The sequence below is a fragment of the Eretmochelys imbricata genome, chromosome 2, assembly GCF_965152235.1.
Source record: "Eretmochelys imbricata isolate rEreImb1 chromosome 2, rEreImb1.hap1, whole genome shotgun sequence".
NCBI lineage: Eukaryota > Metazoa > Chordata > Testudines > Cheloniidae > Eretmochelys > Eretmochelys imbricata.
In genome coordinates, this window is record NC_135573.1 from 195,670,791 (window position 1) to 195,694,541 (window position 23,751).

General features: G+C 39.1%; 1 protein-coding gene across 2 annotated transcripts in view; it reads right to left on the reverse strand.

The window, feature by feature from the left end:
* Window positions 1-23,751, reverse strand: part of RBMS3 (RNA binding motif single stranded interacting protein 3) — a 547,537-nt gene that overhangs the window by 9,735 nt on the left and 514,051 nt on the right. For both annotated transcript variants that reach the window (XM_077809306.1, XM_077809305.1), the window contains one exon: window positions 18,740-18,850. In XM_077809306.1, the coding sequence (XP_077665432.1) occupies window positions 18,740-18,850 (111 nt within the window). The remainder of the gene's footprint in view (window positions 1-18,739; window positions 18,851-23,751) is intronic.

Genomic DNA, 23,751 nt, shown 5'->3' on the forward strand with positions numbered 1-23,751 from the left:
ATTCAGAGCTGTTACATAATGACTCCTCCTGCATCGCACACTTTTCCATTTCTGTTTTAACAACATCCTTGAGTATGGACAGCTCAAGGGCCTAAAACTGATACAGATGTAGCGATGTAATTAAAAGCTGATAACTAGATGAACAGAGAAGGAAAGACAGAAACATAGTAGAGATCATATAAGAATCAGTATTTATAATTTCATTGAAGCAGAAAGAATTTTACGATCACCTGTGTGGAAATGAATACACAGATGAGAGATATGATGTAGTGAGCCACTGGCATATACCATTGAGAGTACACCCATGAAGCCCGTACAGGAGCTGAAATACAGTATTGCTCTTTCCTTTGCCCCTACAAGATTCCTAGAATACAAATATTTCTGTAAGTCGTAATGAAAGCTTTCTATAAAAAAAGGCAGTTTTAAGGCTTTTTGCTGGATTACCTCATTATGAAGAGCCTTATAAAGGAATCTTGGATGCATAACGTTTTAGTCAGATCCATCAGTTACATTTATATATGATCATAGAGTGAGGGTAACAGTACCTTCAATGGAAAATGAAACTGCCAGTAAACATAAAGAAGTATAGTTTTAGCATATTACAATATAAAATGTTATTTTACATGGGAATAGAAATCAGTTCAGTTCATATCCTTCGTAAATTTACATGATCATTAGTTAACTCTGTGTGTCGAGGGGCGGGGAACGGCATTTTTGTGAGATTTTTTTTCTATGTACTTCAAAATCTTGCAGTTCAACCTCAGTACCTACTGAGGGAAAATGAAGATCAAAATCAGTGGATGTTCTGCCAGAATAAGGACTGATTAAGAAAACTACAGGATTTGGCCCTAAGTATGCTATTTATCCATTGTGAAAGGGTGTAATGGCATGGCACCCACCACTCACAAGTGCCCCCTTCTGGTCGGGTGTGTCTGCAGTCTTTCAGTTTATGGTGACCCCTGTTGGTGGTTTCTCAGGCAGGTTTACACTGACTCAGCCCTCCAGCCGAGTCACTGGCTGAATGTGAAAAAGAACTAATCCCTTCTGGTGTATACAGTCTTTAACTTGTCCCGGCCCTAGTATGGGCCATACCCACAGGGCTTCATCCCTGGAGACACTGTCTTCCTGAGGCCCTCTCTGGGTTCAGTCCCAGGAGCCAGCCAGGAGCACCTTCTTTGCTCCCCCAGTCCCTGCCAGCAGACTGATCTGTTCGTGGTCCTGCAGCTCCTTCAGACAGCCAGGAACACAGTTCTATCTCCTCCAGCTCCAGGAAGCAACTGACTTTCTGTGGCTCTGCAGCTTTTTATGTGCTCCTCCTGGGCCCTGATTGGTTGCTCCCTGCAGCTCCTCTGATTGGCTGCTTCCTCTGCAGCCATGCTAGGCCACTTGGAGGACTTCTCTTCTGCCTCCTCTCTGGGATGGGGTGTGGCAGGATCCCAAGGCTCCCACAGGGGGCCTCTGGACCTAGTCCATCCCATCACAAGGGATTACTGAAATGTGTCACACTGAATCTATTCCATGGCAATCTTACAATGAAGTGGAAATGCAGTTTTTCAGGGTGCTGATTAAGAGGATTTAACTGTACTGTCAGTTCACAAGTCAACACTGATCTGCTATACTATATAGCCAGGTATTCAGTGCTCAAAGTGACGAGAGGGTTACAGGATTGAGCCCCTGCACATTTTAGCAGCAGAAACATAACACTGGACACCTCAGAAATTACATAGTTCTAGGGGAACTTGTACTAGGGGAAAAAAAGAAGATGCAAGAGACTGAAAAATCAAATCAAATGCTGAAAGAAAGAGAATGAAGCAAACAGACAATTATTATTTCAAGGGTTTGGATCATCCCTTGTGCTATATTCCTTTCTCCTTTACCATATTATCACTGTGCTCTATTCCCCTGCTCGGATTTATACTGCAATTTTACAAGGGTTCCTGTACTGTGTCCATCCCATTTTGAGCACTACATGTCCTGAGTATTACATGCTAATCAGGCAAGCAGCTCATGCGTTCTGTGCATTGTGGTAAGATGTCTCATTCTGCTGGGAAAATGTGATAAGCAGCTAGTGCTGATGAAATGTGAGAGGAGTGATCTTTCATGCTGACTTTAGTGCTGAATACCTCTTAATACTGGTAAGTGGTTAAGGCCTAGAGAACAAGAACATTTAAAAAAAAACCAAACAACCTTTCTCTATAATGCCTTATTTAATATAGCTTTATGGGTGTGTGTAGCACTTATTTCCCCAGGAATTATATTAACAATGCTTGAAAGGCCCGTTGAAACAGATGTGCTTTGGTGTTGGCTGAACAGCATCATTCCAAGGCTGTTCCTTGTGTGGTAGAGCTCCAGAGGAGACAGATCCTGCACATATACATTCAAATAATATACAATCACCAGTCTGTACCGATTCATGCCTAAACTCCCTGTGCTATTCTGGGTAACACAAATATCAACAGTATGTATTTTAATGTAAAGCATACTTAAAGTCAGTGCTGAGTGAAAAACAATTCAATTCAGTAGAAAAAAAATTAGGGCTGTCAAGCGATTAAAAAAGTAATCGTGATTAATTGCACCATTAAACAATAATAGAATTTATTTAAATATTTTTGGAAATTTTTGACATTTTCAAATATATTGATTTCAATTACAATACAGAATACGTGTACAGTACTCACATTATATTTGTTTTTTATTACAAGTATTTTCCCTGAAAAAAATAAAATAGTATTTTTCAATTCACCTAATACAAGGACTGTAGTGCAATCTCTTTATCATGAAATTTGAACTTACAAATGTAGAATTATGTATGTAAAAAAACTGCATTCAAAAATAGAACAATATAAAATTTTAGAGCCTGAAAGTCCACTCATTGTTCAGCCAATCGCTCAGACATACAGGTTTGTTTACATTTGCAGGAGATAAAGCTGCCCGCTTCTTGTTTACAATGTCACCTGAAAGTGAGAACAGGTGTTCTCATGGGACCGTTGTCACTGGCGTAGCAAGAAATTTACATGCCAGACACACTGAACCATGAAAGGACCTACGAAACTTTAACTACCATTCCAGGGGACATGTGTACATGCTGATGACGGGTTCTGCTCGATAACAATCCAAAGCAGTGTGGACCAATGCTTGTTCAGATATCACCAGCAGAAGGTTGGTTTTCTTTTTTGGTGGTTCAGGTTCTGTACTTTCCGCATCGGAGTGTTGCTCTTTTAAGACTTCTGAAAGCATGCTCCACACCTCATCCCTCTCAGATTTTGGAAGGCACTTCAGATTCTTAAACCTTGGGTCGAGTGCTGTAGCTATCTTTAGAAATCTTACATTGGTACCTTCTTTGCATTTTGTCAAATTTGCAGTGAAAGTGTTCTTAAAATGAACAACATGTGCTGGGTCATCATCCGAGACTGCTATAACATGAAATATATGGCAGAATGTGGGTAAAACAGAGCAAAGAATGTACATTTCTCCCCCAAGTTGTTCAGTCACAAATTTAATTAACATGTTATTTTTTTAATGAGCATCTTCAGCATGGAAGCATATCCTCTGGAATGGTGGCCGAAGCATGAATGTTGGGCATTCATGAATGGGCATACAAATGATCAGCATATCTGGCACGTAAATACCTTGCAATGCTGGCTACAGAAGTGCCATGCAAATGCCTGTTCTCACTTTCTGGTGGCACTGTAAATAAGAAGAGGGCAGCATTATCTCCTGTAAATGTAAAGAAACTTGTTTGTCTTCGCGATTGGCTGAACAAGAAGTAGGACTGAGTGGACTTGTTGGCTCTGAAGTTTTACATTGTTTTGGTTTTGAGAGCAGTTATGTAACAAAAAAAATTTATATTTGTAAGTTACACTTTCACGACAAAGATTGCACTACAGTACTTGTATGAGGTGAATTGAAAAATACTATTTCTTTTGTTTATCATTTTTACAGTGCAAATATTTGTAATAAAAAAGAATATACAATTTGATTTCAATTACAACACAGAATACAATATATATATATATATAAAAATGTAGAAAAACATCCAAAATATTTAATAAATTTCAGTTGGTATTCTACTGTTTTAATAGTCTGATTAAAGTCTGATTAAAACTGTGATTAATCATGATTTATTTTTTTAATCGCGATTAATTTTTTTGTTAATCTCATGAGTTAACTGCAATTAATCGATGGTCCTAAAAAAAATTAATTGCTCTTCTCTCCACATTCAAAGTCCACTGTATTGGTTGTAAATAATTTTAGAGAGGAACCAAAACAAAGTCAGAAAGCACAAGAGGAGAAGCTCTGAGGGAAATGCTTGAAAGAAGAGTCGGTAACAATGGTTGTTCTTGTTGCAGTTTTATTCAGGTTGTCAATTTTTGAGAAAAATGAGGAAAAAAATCAATCCTGGGGTGAAGGAAGTTGAAAAGCAGAAAACCACCGAGCAAAGTAACAATGGGGAAGACATTAATACACTTACAAACACCCATATTTCATCCTTATGAATGTTCTCTATCTGACAGAACTCTCCACACAGCACTTAAGAGGTACCAGCTAAATGGTTGACAGACAGATGCGGTAAGTTATGGCTCAAAATGTTTGCTTGCCAGACAGAAAAGGTGACATTTTTTGCTGAAAATCCTTTAAGGTAAACTGACCCCGTGTCTGCTGGCATGCTGCCATTTTTCTATAACCTCTTATTACCATGGTGTATTTCTAATGGATTGGGTATGGTGCTTTTCCATTTTGCTAATGAGAAAAGCTAAAGGCCATTACTTGTTCTGATTAAGATCCCTGAGGGAAAGAATGTGATGTGTATATTACTAGGGCATATAAAGAGAAGTATGTGGCATTGGTAATCAATCAGACGAGAGGTAGACAAAAAATACTGAAATCTTATGCTGTGACTACAAAGGAATAAGATACGGAAAGACAGAAAGTGTCTTTAAAAGATGACTTATAGGGGAATCAGTTATAATGATATTAGTATGATCAATGACTACGGCTACTATCTGGGAAAAATGTAATTACCAAAATGAAAACTTCCAAATGGCAAGCACTGATCAAGGGCAGAGGTACTGCCATATTTCTAAGAGTACTGTCAACTCTCATTCAAGCAATGCATGACAGTGTCTTCTACCAGAATTACAATGCTAAAACGGTTGATCTGTGTTTCTGTTGCTGGGAAGGGAGTAGGGTAAAAAAGGGGGTTGTAAAAATTTGCTCTGAACTTAAAAACTTGGCTAAATCTCAGCCCAAGGGCAAGTTAAAAATGTAACTGTTTTTTGTTTTTTTTTAAAGTGAGAAAAACGATTGTGTGTGGTTCTATGGGCTTTTTTCCCCCCTTCATTTCTGTGCACTCATCAATGGTTTCAACTGAAGTAAAACAGGGTTTTGTAGACCACTGATCTGTTAATATTAAAGGACATTCAATCAAAAATGTACCATAAGGAGCACTCCTCTATTTGCAGGGAGATAGACTGGATGGACTAATAAGGTCTCTTCCTTTACCGATGAGTAGGATCTTTTACAAATTGTAAATGGTTGAAATATTGAAGCTTGGAGACCTATATTCACTCATTTTAAAGGACTTTTCATTTAAAGCCTGAAGTTACCGTAGGATATGTGCCCCTAGTGACAAGTGAAGTCAATGGAGTCAGAGGTGCATATTCTAAGGCAGGATAATATCCTTTAAACACATCCACAATAAAACGTAGCAGTAGCACACATGTAATTTACACTACATTAATTCCAATTAATACTATAAATAGTTGCTGCGTGTCAAAAAAAGCCATCTCTACAATGTCTCCTCAAATGTACACTGATGAGGTAGACCATTACAATCTGTGATGCCAAAAACCTAATGATTTAGAGGCTGTCATCTCCTATGATTGCAGTGATGAGGCCTGTAGGAGGGAGGATCTCATACCTCCATTGAGATTGTTTCAGTATTAACTTGTCTGGTTTTCCTTCATCAACCCTCTGCTCTCCTGCAGATATGTGTGAGTCGATAAGGTGGGATTCTCAGGAAATCTACTTGTTTGGGGGGTTTAAAAGCCTGCTATTTCCATGGCGAAAAAACAAAAGAAATATTCAAAAGAAACACTGCATTTTCAAATTTGGGAAATTTCCTCTCCCCTACCTGGATCAGGGGTGACCTTGAAAACAGAGACTCTATTAATCCTTATGAATGGAGAGTCTGGGGAAAAATAAGCATGAAAGCTGAAAAAGCCCACCTACTGCTATCATATTGATATCCAATTGTCTGTGGCTTTCATTTGAGCTTTAAATGTAAAAGATACCACACAGCCTAACACCAGTTATCAGTAAGCATTGAGGTATCTGTGCTCCATTCATGCGAGAAAGACAAACACTACACAACTGTACTTTAGCACATATGGTCAAGCAATCAGGGTGGGTCAAAACATTCTGTTCTAAAACCACAGCCTAGTTAGTGAATTGCTCTTCCCACAGGGATCTTGCAAGATCTATTCCTGGGTTTGGTTGAACTTTCCGGTTCTTTGATAAACTCTTTGGCTTTGGTGCATTAGCCACACTGACTGACTGAGAAGCTCAAACATCTTCATTTTACGCTGACAGTAATGTTGTTGCAAAATGTCCCCTTTTCTATTTTCTTTCTGTATAAAACCCACATTCAAAAACAAGATAAAGTGCAGGGAAAATATTTGCAGTTGACAAAGCCATAATTGCACTACAGCCAATCCTCCAAGAATGTGACAAACAGTGTGACAAAGTGGCCACTTTTCTACTGACAAAATGACTTTATATCAATACCTTTAAGGCCCCAGGACTTACAAGATTCAGCTTACAAAGAAGAACCTCTAATGACTTATGTATGTTATGTTGTATACCTATGCTTCTGCTGAAATAGAAATCAATAGGGTTAATGTTTAAAAGGTAGGAGACTGGCTGTTCATGGGGATGTAGGAGGGAGTGTGCACAGTTCTCTCAGTTATTACTGGCTGATTTCAGAGGTGATGAATTTTGCCCCTGGGGAAGTGTGTCAGCCAACCTGTACAGCAGTAACACCCCCTTCCAGCATTGAAGGAATTATAATTGTGCAAACTGGGACAGCAGCTGCTTAACTGTCATTCCGGCCTCAGGACTGGAAATTTTTTGCTTACGGTGAAAGATCATGAGAAAGAATGCAAAGAAAGTGAAGTGAAAAACAGAGAGCAAAAAAAAGAGAAAAAACTACAGCAGCCAAAGAACAGTACGGCCAGTATGATTAGTGAGGGAAGAAAAATGTAAAAACATATGAGATTCATGATGAATTTTGATGCTGGTGTTTGAAACATTTTAATCATTTACCACAATTTAGTTCTTCTAAAAATTCTGAATTGCAGTCAGGATCCCTTGATGTTATGAGTTAAAAACAAATATTTGACAGGAAATAGATTAAATTCCAACTCCTGGTACACTGAAGAGGTAAGAGGTCAAGTCAAATCTAACTGGAATAGGTAATTTCTACCCTTTCCTTAATGAGGGACAGCTCATCGGCTGACGTAAACTGGTAATCTCATTGGAACTGCACCAGTTCATATCAGCTGAAAATCTGGCCCTTCTCTTGAATGTCTTTTCTGTGTTATAAGAGCTGCACTAAACCACTGTGATGGTTTACAGTAGAATCTACTGTCCATGAAATATGAAACAGTCCACAGTCTGCAGCTCATTCTCCTTGAGACTACCTAAGTGATGTTACGAGAGTCATTTAGTTAAATGTTTCCATAGAGCTCTGAAAAGATAAATCGTAATATGTGCTGTTACTACTGCCTACTTCAGTATATCTCCCAAAAGACTGCAGTCCCATTCTTCCCAGTATGAAGAACATACGTTATAGGCTCCCTCATGCACAGCTACTACTTTCAAACACAAATTTGAAAATTAGGAATAGAATGTTAAAGAGTATCTCCAGACAGTGTGTGCTGGTTCTGTCTGAACCAAAAGTTTCTATAACGATCCCACAGCTAGCTAAACAGAACTGACAACACACGGGGGGCTTAGAACGAAGTGTAGTTGTTGCAGTGTCGCAGTTTGCAGTGGGCATAGCTCCTTCTGCAAAGGTCTCCAAGGAATAATTATGGTCCAGAGGCCCTTTAATCCTTTAGGCCACTGCACCAAACCAGCACACACTTCTCTGGGGACACCCTTTAACACTCTAATCCTAATTTTCTAATTTTTATTTGGAAGTCGTAGCTATGCATGAGGGAGCCTATACCGTATGTTCTTCACACTGGGAAGAATGGGACAGTAATCTTTTGGGAGCTATACTGAAGTAGGCAGTAGTAACAGCACTTATCATTGCAATCGTACATTATTACTCCTTGGTATTAATATCCAATAGAATATGTAATATAATAAAATTCCTAGTTTTAAATTTAAGCTTGAATAGATGCCATGGGGCATCAGCTCATATTTTTCTCCTCAGAAACACATGAAAATGTAACACTGATTGTCAAATTTACAAGAAAATGAATGAGAGTGGATTTATAAACTTTCAAATACAACATTTTATTCCTCACCTTCTGTTGCAAGTTAATTACTTCAAAGTCTCCTATCATACATTTTTGATCTCCAGCTCCTTTAGATTTAGTTTTTAAACAAAGGCCAAGGAATCTCAAGAAGGACACTGTCCTTGCCGAGGACAGATGCGTAGTATAACATAAAGCAAAGGAAACCCATTTGTTCAGCCAATATACTCTGAATAGAATTTATTTATTTTCTATTAATCAGTTCATCACCTACCACAACCTGCCAAGCACAGGTGAAGTTGCTGTCATTAAAATGTTAGTTTAACAGCTATGCCTTGCTCCATAACCTAATTACCACCAAACTTTATAGCTGGCTGAAAAATTGAATTAATTTTCCTGGAAAATGTTTATGATGGACAATTATGCCTGAAAGACTAAAATTGTGACACTTCTTTGCTGCCAAAAAAGCAAATTCCAGAGTCAACAACCCTCTTCTAAGAAAGCTATGTCACTCCACAGCAAGTCAGTCCTACAGACAATCAACTGGGGCATTCCTGCCAATACCAACGGTGTGGTGAGGGAATAGGGGAGAGATGGCCTTGAAGATAACGAGGTCTCTGGGCTCTGGTAAGGTAGAAAATTAACATTTTGTTGGAAGAGACAGGACAAAAAGACTGGGCAGGTAGTGGGGTGTATGCAACAAAATGCCAGGAGAGAACGGGAGCCAGTGCTCCAACATTAAAGAAAGTTAGGATAGAACGGGATACATTACCAAACCACAGCTATCATTAAGCTTCACTGGAAAAGAGTCCAAAGGAGGGTGATGAGACCAATTCAAGGAATGAAAAGATTAGATTGCTGGGAGGAAAAGCTTCAAGAGAAACATGTCTCTCCAGCATAGGGAAATTGGAAATGGACGCTCGAGTGTATTCAGCGATTTGGATATTCAGATACCTGATTTCAGCCGGAGCTGGTTGTTAACACATGAAAGATTACAGCTGTTGTGATTAAAAACTAAAGGCCAAAATGTCCCTGGCCCTTTTGCAGGTGCATGGTGAGGTGAGAGGTCAAGGACCCTTCTTCCTACCCGTCTCCTTACATACCCCATTCAGAGACCAGTGGAAAATTCAAAAGACTGGTGCACCTTGTCCATTCCCGCTGAACACTGGGGAGATCGGAGAAGGATTATGCCTCTTGGAGGTGCAATCGTTCCCTGAACTCACCCTAGGGTGGTCCAGCTCTCATTTGTCAACATAAAACTGCCATGTTCAAAAGTTATTTACTGCGTTAGAAAAACACCACCATTCAGCAAACTCTGAAATTCACTTGATACAGCTGATCTCAAACCCCTCACTACAGTTTAATGAAATGTGCTGACTGAGCTTTTTTATAGTTAAAATTGGTTATTATGGTACTTCCAAATTGAGTCTTTTAGGACCGTGAGGATTCCACAACTACATAACAAAGACTGGTTTCAGAGTAGCAGCCGTGTTAGTCTGTATTTGCAAAAAGAAAAGGAGTACTAGTGGCACCTTAGAGACTAACCAATTCATTTGAGCATAAGCTTTCGTGAGCTACAGCTCACTTAAAGACTCAATCTCACATAATTCACAAATAATAAAATAGCATCTGAGGGCATGGAGGGTATTGCCATCAATGACTCCCTATGGCACCATAAACCACTTAAGCAAAGCTTTGACTTTTTGAGAATTTCAAGCAGAAATCCCAACATGCACAGAATACCAGCATAAGCTACCATTTAGTAAGACTGTACCCTTACTAGATAATTCAGTGGATCTAGACATAGAAAACCCATGTAATCTGACCTTGCATCCTTAATTACTTGATCCAGGACAGGATGGTACTTCCAGATGAGTAAGACATCAGCAGTGAAGCATGCCATACAAATGTACCTCAAATGTGTATTATGGTCTGGCAATTTCCCTTAGAAAAAATTTAAACATTTGACTGCCAGTATCTTGGCCACATAAAAGGGTCATCGCCGTATTGCAACGAACACCAGTGGAATTCAATGGCATATTGTTTGTGGTCCTGGCACTATGCCTGGAAAGGCAACCTACGTCCAGGCTATGTCATTTTTGTAACTGATTTAAAAACATCAAAAATAGAGATGATGCAAATATAATTCCTTTTCAATTCCACCCTCAGTGCAACCTGTAGGCATTTTCCCCTTGTGGCATTGTCCCATCTTCAGGAATGTCACAGCATCAATAAGCTAGTGTTTCCATAAAGTCTTGTTGTGCCTGGAAATTAAGCTTTCCCTACGAGAAGCCACTGGGGATACAATTCATATATTTCTGTTCAGAACACACGCATGGGCAAAAATGCTTTGCTTACTGAAATGTACACATCATCCACTGAAACAAACATCATGAATGGTTTCAGAGTAACAGCCGTGTTAGTCTGTATTCGCAAAAAGAAAAGGAGTACTTGTGGCACCTTAGAGACTAACCAATTTATTTGAGCATGAGCTTTCGTGAGCTACAGATCATGAAGTGAATTGTAAACACACTGATCACCTAACACGCAGTGAAACAACTTAGCCCCAACTGTAGAAGGACTTTTCAGAGTTAACAGTGTGAATAGCTGCTCTTTGGTTGTGTAAACTCCAGGTAGTGAAAGAAAAACACTGTTTTGACTTATAGTTCTTGTCTCATTTTGGTATGTTGTGCTCAGAAAACATTTTTAAATGGTATATCATCTTTTGAAATTACAGCGCTTAAATGGAAAATAGAAAAAAGAAACTATCCTTCTTATTACTTAGTTTCATACTGGAGTCACATTATTTCTTTTCAACAAAGAACAGAAGTTAGAGATAAAAAGACCACCTACCCCATCTCCTTGCCAATGCCTGATAGTTCTCTGCAGTACAACTTCTAGTTTTAAATATCCCAGCTGATGGTCTTCCACCATTTCCCTTAGATGACTATTCCAAACTCTAATACATTATCATTCTCTGCAAGACAGTCAAGCTAAAATTTTCTCTATCTTAGTTTTACCTCATTATTCATAGTTATACCAATGTGTACCACACTAAATAATTCCTCTCTTTCCTTGGCGCTTACACACTTAAGATATTTACAGACTGCTATGTCCCTTTAGTTGCTACTTTTCTACATTAAAACTGTTTTTTTCATTATTGTTTATGTCACAGTGACTCAAGCAAAATTCTAAGTGGAATAGCACTGTGGTCCCTTCTATGCCTCCCTAATGGTAAGCCATACCTTGAAGGCATGAGCTAGTAGTCCTAAATGTTTCATTTAAGCAGTTCAACTCCAGAAAAATCTAATGTCAAGAGAGCACAATCTGCAAAGCAGACTGGCCACTATCTCCCTTTCATTCATTCATTTTTGCTCTCGAAGGCAGAGTCCGTTCACAGATTTCAGGGCTTGTTAACATGTTCAAAGCTCAATGTTTGTGTGTGTGTAAAATGAGTGGTTACATGTAGCTATTTTTCAACCATTGTTCTTCCCCTCCCTCTTTTCTCATTGTCCTGTCCCCTTTCCCCACACCCCTTCCTTTGGTTTTCTATTTACCTAGTCCCCTCCTAACCAAAACCCACCCCAAAATTTAAACCGAACAAACAAATTGGGACACTAACATACAGTACATGTGTAGGCCATCACATGATCACACACTGCTTGTACATTCTATCCCTTTGCCTTACCCTGTGTCTGTCCTGTCTATTTAGCCTGTAAATTCTTGGGGCAGGGACTGTCTAATACTCTGTGTTTGTACTGTGCCTAGCACAATGCGGCCCCACTCATGGTTGGCCCTGAGGCACTACTGTAATAAATATAACAACAATAACAACTTCAGAGGGTGTGGCTGAAGATCATGTATGGAAACTGGTGAACATTTTCAGGATATGATGTATATTAGTCACTATGTGCTGTACACAATATGGTTTATGCATTTCAGTACCCACCCTATGTGTTTTAATATAAAGGAGTTTTTCTAAGAGGTATGTGCCTATTGCTAAGTGATGTACATGTTTCTGAAGAGAACGTTTTGAATTATATTCTCAATGGCCCCTCATATTTTTTATCGGTAGCACTTCTAGGAACAATAAACAGCATGACAGCAAAGATGTATAGGTGAAACTAGCCTCTGAGCACTCAAGTTCACAGACACCTGAAGCCCGTTGAACATATTTGGCTCATATAGCATCAGATTTGCAGAGTTATGAAAATAAAATGCATATCAACTTCTTACATTCTAGCCACTACTTCAATGTTTTGATTTGTATTTGCATTATCATTTCTCCATATGTCAATTTTAACTTTTTTTTATCACAATCATCTAGGGGCCAGCGTCCTTCCATGAGAAGAGGCTTTAGGTCGGGCGAATCTTGCCTCCAGTAATGGCTATTAGCTGATGCATCAGAGGCAGGCAAAGAGTCCAAACAATGTACCTGTTCATCTGTGCAATGTTGCAGATGGAGGTACTGAACAAATACCTCCAGAATGTTCTGTGAATCAAAAACTGAATCCACATCATCTGTGTTTGTGTCCCTTTTATTTTCCTTTTCTCTGAATAGTTTAGCTACTGAATTTCCTGGAAGGAGTGTTTGCAGAAACAAAGCACCTTGTAGGCAAATACTATAGTGTAGAATGCTCTTAGAAAGTGAATGCTTAGCTCATAAATGCAGCAGTCACACCAGGAACTGGTTTTAAGAGTTCTGCTCAGCCAGTAAGGGAACAGAAACATATCATTCATGTGACCCATGACCAAATTTTTCAAATCTGGGTGGCTAAATGTCGGTTCCTGAACCCATGTTTAGGCATCTGAATAGAAGCAGCTTGCAGTCAATGGGAGCTTAAGGTGCTCAACACTTTTGAATTATTTACTCAGCTCTCATTTAAAAATGTCTTTGCTCGCTATCCCCAGCTGGTGATCATATTCTGAACCACAAGAAACTATATCCCTTTTAGGCTTTTTTACTTAGCTGTCGTGAAGCAAATTTATTCGTATCATTGTGAATTCTATTTTTAAACACCTTGCTCACCTATTTGTCTTACTAGTATCTGGTAGCAGCAAATTCTACAGATTGATTAGCTGCTGCATCAAAAAGTTATTTTGATTTTAAATTTGGTGACTTTCAATTTCATTGACTATCCCCTTGTTTATTTCAAACTATAGAAGAGACTAATAGGAGCAGCCAAGCAGCTTTCACTGTACTATTTGTTATTTTACATTACCCTTACAGATATTATCCTGTTCTTTACCTTTCCAAACAGATTCATTTCTCTTTGAAAGAGCCTGTTTCCCAAAATTGCACTATGCTGCTAATCATTTTCATTTGTCCAGGACCTAGGTTGAGAAAATGGACAAGGGTGAGCTACTTAGTACCAGCTTGAACCATACTTTAGCTTTGCTATTGGTCCAGTCTTGTACTCTCCAAGCAAACTGAAACAGACAGTCAAACAAAATAAAAGAGCTTCAAGATTAAAACCTGATTAACACCAAAATAATAAGATTGTAAAATGTTGCTCCTATAAATCATCAGGGACCACATGATGTATTATTAAAACAACAGACAAGATCATTTTTTAACAAAGCTCTGAACGTTAGTGGAATTTTGTGACATCTTAGACTATTCATGGCCAAAGTATATGCAAAGAAAATTGATGATTAAAAAAAACAAACAAACCTAACAAACCACTTATTCTATTGAGACCCTTTGGTGACATTGTAAATCATCAGTGACCATATAGAATCCAAAGGAAATAACAGATAAGAAACTTGTAACAAGCTTGTTGTTCCATTGAGAGGTTCTAGAGATATCATCAAGCTCTAGTGGGAACAGAAATAGCTAACAAAGTAAGAGATAAGAAATGATGTACTAGAATAACACGCCTGTTATTCCATTGAGGGATTTCTGGTGACATTATAAACCATGAAAGCAGAGTTAGGATGGTTTGCAATATCAACAGCCCTGAGATAAACTAACAATTTTTATACGCAACTGATTATTTTATAGATAGGTATCCACAACAATTAAACAAATGTACAGTTTACAAAGAAGAATAAAGAGCTGGTGCTGCAAGTTGCCACTTATTTTCTTTTAAATAAGCAAGCAAAAGCTAAAACGGCCCAGCTGAGTGTGTGAAGAACAATTAAAAAGTATAGCTGAGCTAGCAGTTTCAGTCTAAAATCTGGCTTCCATTCACTCTCCCACTGGCATGGACCCAAAAAGTTTAAAACGAAATAGGGCTATACTGAAGCAATTTCAAAACAGAAAACAAAATGGTCAGAAAAGCACATCTGCCAATGAGGGGTGAGAGATGGCTGCCTCAGGATGTAGGATGTAAATGGAACCAAAGCGTCACTTTAAATACATGTAGAAAATAATAGCAACAAGGTATGGACCATAAAACCTCCTTCAGGAATGAGCTATAGAGGGGACATATATGGCAAATATTAGTTTCCATTCAAATGGCAGATGTGTCATTGGCAATGTAAAAGGAGCCCAGCAGTAAGGACTGAAAGCTGTGATCAGGCTGTGCAGTTTTATTTTTCTAAAAGGTTTTTATATTGTTTCCACTCAAGCTATCAATCACGACTTTTATTAAACTACAAAACAGACGTCAGATCAATGGCTGTGTTAGACACATTTTGAGTGACAGGATGATGATGGAACAATTCCAGCGTCCATATATTATGAAATACACACATGCTGTTCTTTCAGTGTTTCCATACAGAGCAGACCCTACTCCCTATGTTATTTCAGTAATGTATAATTTGAAAGGAAGAGCTAATTGTGGATAAATATTATATAAGGAAAATGAGACTTGCTAGAATATATGCCAAGGTTATAATAAACTGGTAAAGGAGAGGAACATTCAGGGTGAAAACCGGCTCTCTGTCCTTAGGTTAAGCCTTTGGGCCTTCCTTTTTAATATAACGGCAGGAGCTGAGGAGGGATTGTCAGCCTTAATCAGCATCTTTAGGGTTTTCTCAGTTTTGTCACAATTGTGACATTATTTAGGCTCAGGTTTCCTTTCCTTGCATAGTCAGCAGACCTATGCAACTGTTTCCTGCTATTTTTGAGTGAAGAGGTATGTACAAAAATATATATAAATAAGGCTGAATTGTGCCCTCTGGGATATTCTCTGCTCAAATCCTGATGCCAGGCAGACATGTGCAGGTGATCCAGGCAGCACAACTACCATCAAATTTGTCACTATTGTCAACTGTATTTTCAATGAGTATTGAGGTTCTATGTGGATAAAGCACAGAGCATGGGGGGGGAGGCGACAGGGGTGAAATTGACACCCGCAACTCAAGGTCATGGTGTAAAGCTGCTGTGGAGCCCTCCTCAATAGTCTCTTCCCCCCAAACTATACCTGCCTCTGGGCTGGAGTATTTGCTCTAGCTCTGTGCTTTCCATGGGAGGGGTCTTGGGGCCAGTGGATCTGAGTAAACAGAGATTTACAGTCACACTCCTGGCCCACCACCCCATGGCCTTACATGCAATACCTCTTGTTACAGGAGTATTCTGAAAAAGAGAGATATCTAAATATATGTAAATAGTTGATCACTAATACATAAGGTGCTAGTGGATGGCGCTCAAGAATATGGGGTATCTTTCCTGGGTTTTTAAGACCAATAAAACTTCTTCTTGTTGTTCACTGCTTATGGCTTCTTGTACTCATCAGTTTACATGCAGCTCTTTATGCTACTTGGACTCAGTGACAAGATATTTTCCACAATATATACGGGATGCTAGTCACTTCAGGGTTGTTGTTCTCCCAGCAGACATCAGGCCAGCCCTTACGTGGAGCTCAATCAATCCAGAGAGCCTTATACTGGCCCTCTGCACTATGCATGAATTTTCCCCATAGTGTGGATTTGGCTGCAGAAGGGGTTGCAACCCTGCATTTTGGAAATGCACAGTCCTTAGTGAACCAATGGCTTGGTTCATGTTTGTAGCCAGGTTTAGAGCCAATTCATCACTCGGGCATACCCTGAATGGCTGTTTTGCTTGAAACATATTTTATGCTGGTTAACAAAATGGTTTGTCTAAGGAAGTAAATGTATAAAAGACTTTTAATAGAAATTCTTTGCATATTGGAAGCTCTTAGATTAAATTGGGACAGATTGCTGCTGACATGAAGCAGAATTGTTTATGACTTTTTGACTAGTTTGTTGAAAACAAGCTGGTTGAAAGATATCTAGTCACTGTAGCACCCTGTTGCAAACTTTTAAAGGACAAATTTGAAAATATGAGCACAACAGAAATTTTTAATTCACTTTTTAGATTGATCATAAAATGTAGTTCAGTTCCAACAATCAGAGTAGCATTCTTTTTTCTAACACGGCTGGAGTCGCCGTGGTTCGTGCCCTGGGATTCATGAACACTGGTCTAAATAAACTAAAGAACCTTCTCAAGAATCTGAGCACTCCTCTTTCTCTTCAGAATGCTGGAATATTGCTGTCAATTAATATCACACATTCTACAGGCAAAGGTATCATCACAGAAAGACTATCTTAAAAGGATATAAAACAGAGGTGGGCAAACTATGGCCCGTGGGCCACATCCGGCCCACGGGACCGTCCTGCCCGGCCCTAGAGCTCCCAGCCGGGGAGGCTAGCTCCCGGCCCCTACCCTGTTGTCCCCTTGCCCCGCAGCCTCAGCTCGTTGTGCTGCCAGTGGTCTGGGCAGCGGGGCTGCAAGCTCCTGCCAGGCAGCGCGGCGGTGTAGCTGGCTCTGGCTGGGCAATGCAGCTGCCAGTCCTGGTGCTCTGAGCAGCATGGTAAGGGGGTGGGGAGCAGGGGGGGTTGGATAAGGGGCAGAGGGTCCCGGGGGGCAGTTGGGCACAGGGGGCAGTTGGATAGGTGTAGGAGTCCTGGGGGGCCTGTCAGGGGGGCGGGAAGTGGGATGGGGCGGATAGGGGGTGGGGGCGAGGCTGTTTGGGGAGGCACAGCCTTCCCCACCTGGCCCGCCATCGGAACCCTGATGTGGCCCTCAGGCCAAAAAGTTTGCCCACCCCGAGATAAAATGACCCATACAATGTAATATGTAATATACGGCACATATAATACATCTGGTCATGCCAACTGAACCAATTACTAAATAGCAACCAAGAGGACACCAGCAGCGGTTTGATGTTAGCATAGATCATTAGCTGGGAATTTCCTGGTTTTACATGAAGACTGTTAGAGGAAAATTTTCTAAGTCATCCAAAGGGTTTACATCTGCACAATTCTCTCTGATGTCAATGAGACACAAAGGGCAAAATTCCCAAGAGCTGCTTCAACATACCCTTACTGCACTTTTAAAATGCATGTTTAATTCACTCAATAAAATGGATCTGTCATCAACGAATTCTAAAGAAAACTAAAATGCACCTGTAAAAAGAAAAGGAGTACTTGTGGCACCTTAGAGACGAACCGATCTATTTGAGCATAAGCTTTCGTGAGCTACAGCTCACTTCACGAAAGCTTATGCTCAAATAAATCGGTTCGTCTCTAAGGTGCCACAAGTCCTCCTTTTCTTTTTGCGGATACAGACTAACACGGCTGCTACTCTGAAACCTGTTAAAATGCACCTTCCTTGCCAGGGAGCTATCTGACTGTCCAATCAAGGCTCCAATCTCACATACAGATATTCCTACTATCCACAGTACCCTCCCTTAGGTTCATGTGTCCAAGGAAAATAAGAAGAATAGTGAGAAAAGCACTGAGATCATATTTCTATTTGTTTGTTGATTGGCTGAAACGTATAAAATAGATGGCAAAGATTGAAGAACCAGCATATTCAGGCATTCTGAGAGATGAATAAAGTCTGATATAGCAACAAAAATGGGGAAAAAACTGTTGAGGTTGGAATTAACTTGAATGAGATCTGGAAGGAAAGATGACACAATAAAGTATGTAAAGTAACAGTATAAGGAAGAAAGAAATATGCCATATGCCAAAGAAATGGCTGCAAGACTCATAGAAGGAACTACTGTGCCATGTTAAAGATGGTTAAATTTTTCCTTTAGTTAAAAAAACCTTGTAGTGCCATGAGTGAAATATAAGGGAAAATTCATATAAAGGGTATACTAGATCTTCTAAATAACTGTTAAAAATTAATAAGCTACGAAAAAAAGGATCTATGGATATAAAATAAAATAAAAATGAATGAACTATTGGAAACTCAAGTGAGCAGAAATGACCTTGAGAACTCAGAAATTAATAAAACATTTTGTAAAATAGCAACAATGTAGCATATTCTCTCAGCTTACCGTTCCTGTTGTGCCCAAGGACAGGTGATTCATCTGTTGGGTCAGAGGGCCCATCATGCTTGCTGGCTGCATTGACATAGTGTGGTCCATTGTTGGCGTTATCACAGCACCCTGCAAATACACATGATTTCCACCTCAACATTTATTTTTTTAAAAAGTCATCAGTGTTCTTTAAATGAATGAATTTGGCTAATGCTTAATATTAATCTGAAGAGAGACTAAGCTATCTGTCATGTGAAATATATGTTGTTCCTATTGACAACCAAGACACACACATATATGACTAGTGAGGGTATATTATGCCAGTTCCAATTAAATGCCATTTTTGTCTTCACTGCTTCTAACAAAAACATACGGTCTGTCTATGGTGAATGCTACTGTACATGGCAAAATGCCTGTCATTTACATTTTCCATATCCTATATGGAACAATCTTACTCAGAGACACCACACATATGTCCCCAATTTTCCCTGGCTTTTAAAACCTTCAGTCTCTGATATATTCAACCTATAATGGTAAATAACTTGGATTTTTCAATTTCTCTTAAGAGACATTTGTGACATTTTCCAGGTGATTAAGCAAGACTAGTTGTTGACACCCATTATGAGAGCAACATCTATTTTAAAAAATACATGTACATAGGTTTTAAATGCATTGCCCTTATTGTATGGTACCAAACAGGTTGATAATAAACAGGACACTAGGTAAGGCAAGAACAAGACCCTAAACAAGAGAGAGAGAGAATGCCAAACACAGAACTGTTAGGGAAAGCTGCTCTGTAACTTTCATCAGCAATCAAAGACCCTCTCGGTGCACTCGTGGCTTTGTCCAAGGCTGCACATAGCTCCCTCCGGAGCTCCCAAATGCAAAATTCTACTCCCTGTGTGGGCTAGACTAGGTGTCTGAAGAATGGAGCGAGTTGCTCCTTTTTTCTCTGCCAAAGTCTGAACATATTCCATTCCTTGTGCTCCTTAGTAAGGAATGGTCAAGGCACACAAACTTGGTAGACCACAACATGGGCTATAAAGATAATTAAGCAAGGGTAAATAACTTCAGATGTTTCCAGCTCTCTCTCAATATGAATTCCACAGTACACTCTGTGTCTGTGAATACATTGTAAAAATGTATACAGACACACTATTAAAGCCAGTAAAAAATGGGGAATTTTTTTGTGACATTTATATGAAAGGTTTGTCTGCTTTCTTCATCAAGATATTTCAAAGTCTGAAAATTTTTGACCCAAATCTATACAGGGGAACTCAGCATTAAGGATAAAAACCCCCAAATTCCTAAAAGCCATTGCATTGGTTCTCAAGTGACTGCCTCACATTTATTTTGCACGGTTGGAAATCGTTTCTAAGGATGAGACTGGAGGTGAGGTTTACCATATTTTCAGCTGCACATAAGAAATAAAACAATTAGGGGGAATGCCAATCAACTTGTTCTGTCCTTACCAACATTTTTCTTTTATGCTTATGTCTGATTTGAGAATCTCACTGATTCCTGGACAATTTGTATTAATCACTGAGAAACAATGATCAAAAGGGGACTGGCTCAATTGATTGGTCCCTTTTTTAAGATAGTACAGCACGTGGATACACACACACACATGCTTTATATTACATACCAGACTACATTCATTTGCATTCATGTAAGTCGCTAGAGAAATGCAGCAAAGGACTCCATAAGAAATATAAAATCTCCAAAGAATAGTTGTGATATTCCAGTATGAATTCTTGTAAATATCAATGGGCTTATTACTGTGCATGTTCCAAATCCTTCTTGTTTGTGCCAATTTTTGCTTCTTATTTTTGGCTGCTGCATTTAGTATTTGCTTAGATGAAACTACAATAGAGGAATTCATTCAAATTAACTGCAATGGTGCCACTATTCACTTTGGTTGGAACAACTCTCTTAAAATTAGTGTTTCTACAAATCTTCATCACAGATATTTTCTTCATCAGATCTTGATCTCCTCCTCCTCCTCCTCACACATAAAATGATATTCTTTTCCTTCACCCTATTCTATCTATAGCCCTAATTGTAACCCATTTTCTTATTATCCTTTCTACTAACAAATGTCAGCGAATCCACCCTTAGTAAACCTTTTGGGTGTAAGATAAGCCCATTCAACAGTTAATATGAGAGTCAAAGCAAGAGTCTGCAGTAGCACCTTGCTCCAGGAAACTACATTTTGGCCAGGTGTTCAGCTTCACGTAGCCTGGGATTCCAGGCCTGCTCCTGAACTTGAGATCTTGGAACATGTGTCCCTGAATCTCAAGTACGTTATTGGGTGACAGTAAGAATTCATGAAAATATGCAGTTATAGTCAGAACCCAGAATCAGGCAATTTTTGTGTGTCGAAACACTAAAGCTTAAACTGAGTTTAACAGGAAAAAAAAAAAGATCCCAGGCATCTCTGCAAGCAGTTTTCTCCTTTGCCCCGGAGACGGTCTATTTCTTCAGAGACATCAGTGATGGATGATTTGAGCTCCGGACTACGATAGGACATGCAAAAATGCACATATGCATTCCCAGAGCATATGGGTGGGGCTGATCAATTAAAGCCCTTTCTGGGACACCGAAAGAACTGACTCCCAACAGTAGTAGCAGTGGCAATTAATTTGGGAGGCTCCCAAGGACAGTAAAAGCCTAGCTCACCTTTCTGATATTTCTGTTGCAAAAGGCATGGTTGGAGGAACTGGGTTTGGTTACAGATGTGGCAGTCTGATGGCTACTTCAATGTATAAATTCAGAAGCCTGGCAATCAAGGATGGACAGCAGCAAGGAAAGTTTTGTGATTTAGTATTGTAAATACAAGTGCCAGACATGCAGTGGAAAAGTTAAGGAGAAAATGTTTCTTTCAGTAAGCAAAACACAGTTATTGTGAATAAATTATTTTTTAAAAATATAGGTCTTGAGGAAAATATATATCCAATAAAAAGAAATATACTTGGAGAGAACTATTTTTTTGTTTAAGTTACTGGTTACTGAGAACATAAGCGTTATCGTCTCAAAGTTTACACTGTCCACCACACTAGAAATAAGGGTGCGGAAAACTCAAGGATCTGTAGCTTTCTGATCATAATTCATCAGACAGAGACAACTTAAAGAGCTTGAAGCAGACAGTTACCTAGAGCAGACAACTATATGCATTTGCCAGTCCATTAATTCACCAGAGTTTGCAGAATCCTCTTGTGATCACGTAGGAAAAAAATTATACTTAATTAAGGAAATACTGTCTGGTTGTTAAGGTAACACCATAATGCATTTAATAAAACATGCTGTCAAGTCCATTTGTATCCAACTTATTTAGCTGTAGAAGGCAGCAATATCTCATGTCAGACGTTGCCACTCGCATGCAAGGTAATTTAGTTTACTCACAATGTACCGTATGTGTCTTCTCATGGGCCCCACTTGGCTAGTGGCAAGGCTAAAAGGAACATGTTTTTCATTTTAACATCTTTGGATGTCTGAGTTTACTCAGTTTGTAAATTATATAGAAAAACACCTTAAGACTCTAATTCTATTAAAGGCCAAGTCTAGTTTAAAAAAAAAAAAACCTGCAGGTGAATTAATGATGAAGTTTTTACCACTGTCTTTGCCAAATAAAGTTGCTAATGCCTGCCAGTTACTTCGGTTTGCTCTGCTGTCTCTAAGGATTAGATTTTCACAGTTTCTGCAGGGAATTTCCAACATCAGCATGGAGTAGACTGTCAAACTGTTACACTTGTCCTGTGTGTCACAAATGGAAAGGGACTTGCTTAGCAATTTTTTAAAGGCAATTTCAATATCTTTAAACCGTGATTGGTAATTCAGTGAGATTTATGGATTTTTCTTCAGAGAATTGCCTGGGATCCCAATCACAACTGTTATTAAAGTACTTCAGATAAAACTGCATACTTCAACTTATCATGGAAATCAACCTCCTGTGGGCTGGCAAGGTTGATGGGTGGGACTAAAATGTTTTTTGTTTGATAACAAAATCAAACAAGGAAAAGCATTTATGTCCTCCAAATAATAAAAAAGGACAAAGGGTTAGTTGTCTGGATTTGTCAAAGGAGCAAGCTGTTTGACAAACAATTCTACCTCCCTGTGAGGGGCTGAAAGGGGATTTGGAGAGTCTAAAGCTTTGTAGTCGTATGTGACCTTTGGTTTTCCAAATAACTCTTGCCTTGGGATTCCTTGAACCAGAATCATTCTAAATTACTAGCCGCTATCAGAAATACCACAGTATTAGACACTTACAAATGCACAAACAATTTTCTCACATCTATCCTAACACTACTGTCTCTGTACATAGGCTGCATGTATCCTATACAAAGAAGCATATATACTAGATATCCAGAACCAGTCATAAATCATGAGATTTTTTTTTTATATCACACTTTCTGTCCATCTTGGGTGCCACTGATTGCATGTATATTTCCATTACACCAACAGCTCATCACCAACATGTGAGCAGTCACAAACATGAATCATTCTTTTAAAAAATACGCAGCAGACGGTAGAACCAAGTACACCATTACTTGCTTGCAAGGTATTCAGAACCAACTCATGGCTCCTGCAGTCTCAGCTAACACACTATGGGAAATCAGTTTTTAATTGGACATACAACAAGGCTATTGGGCAGTTCATTAATTGTTTCATATATTATATATCCCCCTCAGCTAATATCTCAATGCTCATCTCTTTCTTTGACAGCAATCACTGCTTATCCATTGAGAAGACAGATAATGACTTCTCTTTTGAGTCTCCAAGCTTTCTCAGAAAAATTAAAATTATGCTGAATAACTCACCAATTGATCACCGAAAGAACCTTTGGTACTATCATTTAAAATGCACTTTCAATGTCTAGAACACTTTGGCAATACAGTACCTTTTAAAGTTGGCAAGCTATTTTTGGTATGGGGCCTGTTATGCAATACTGCAAATATTGGATTAGCTTTACTAGAAGCGGAGATTATAGAGTCAAATAATAATGAACTCCTGGCAGATTAAAAAGAAAACAG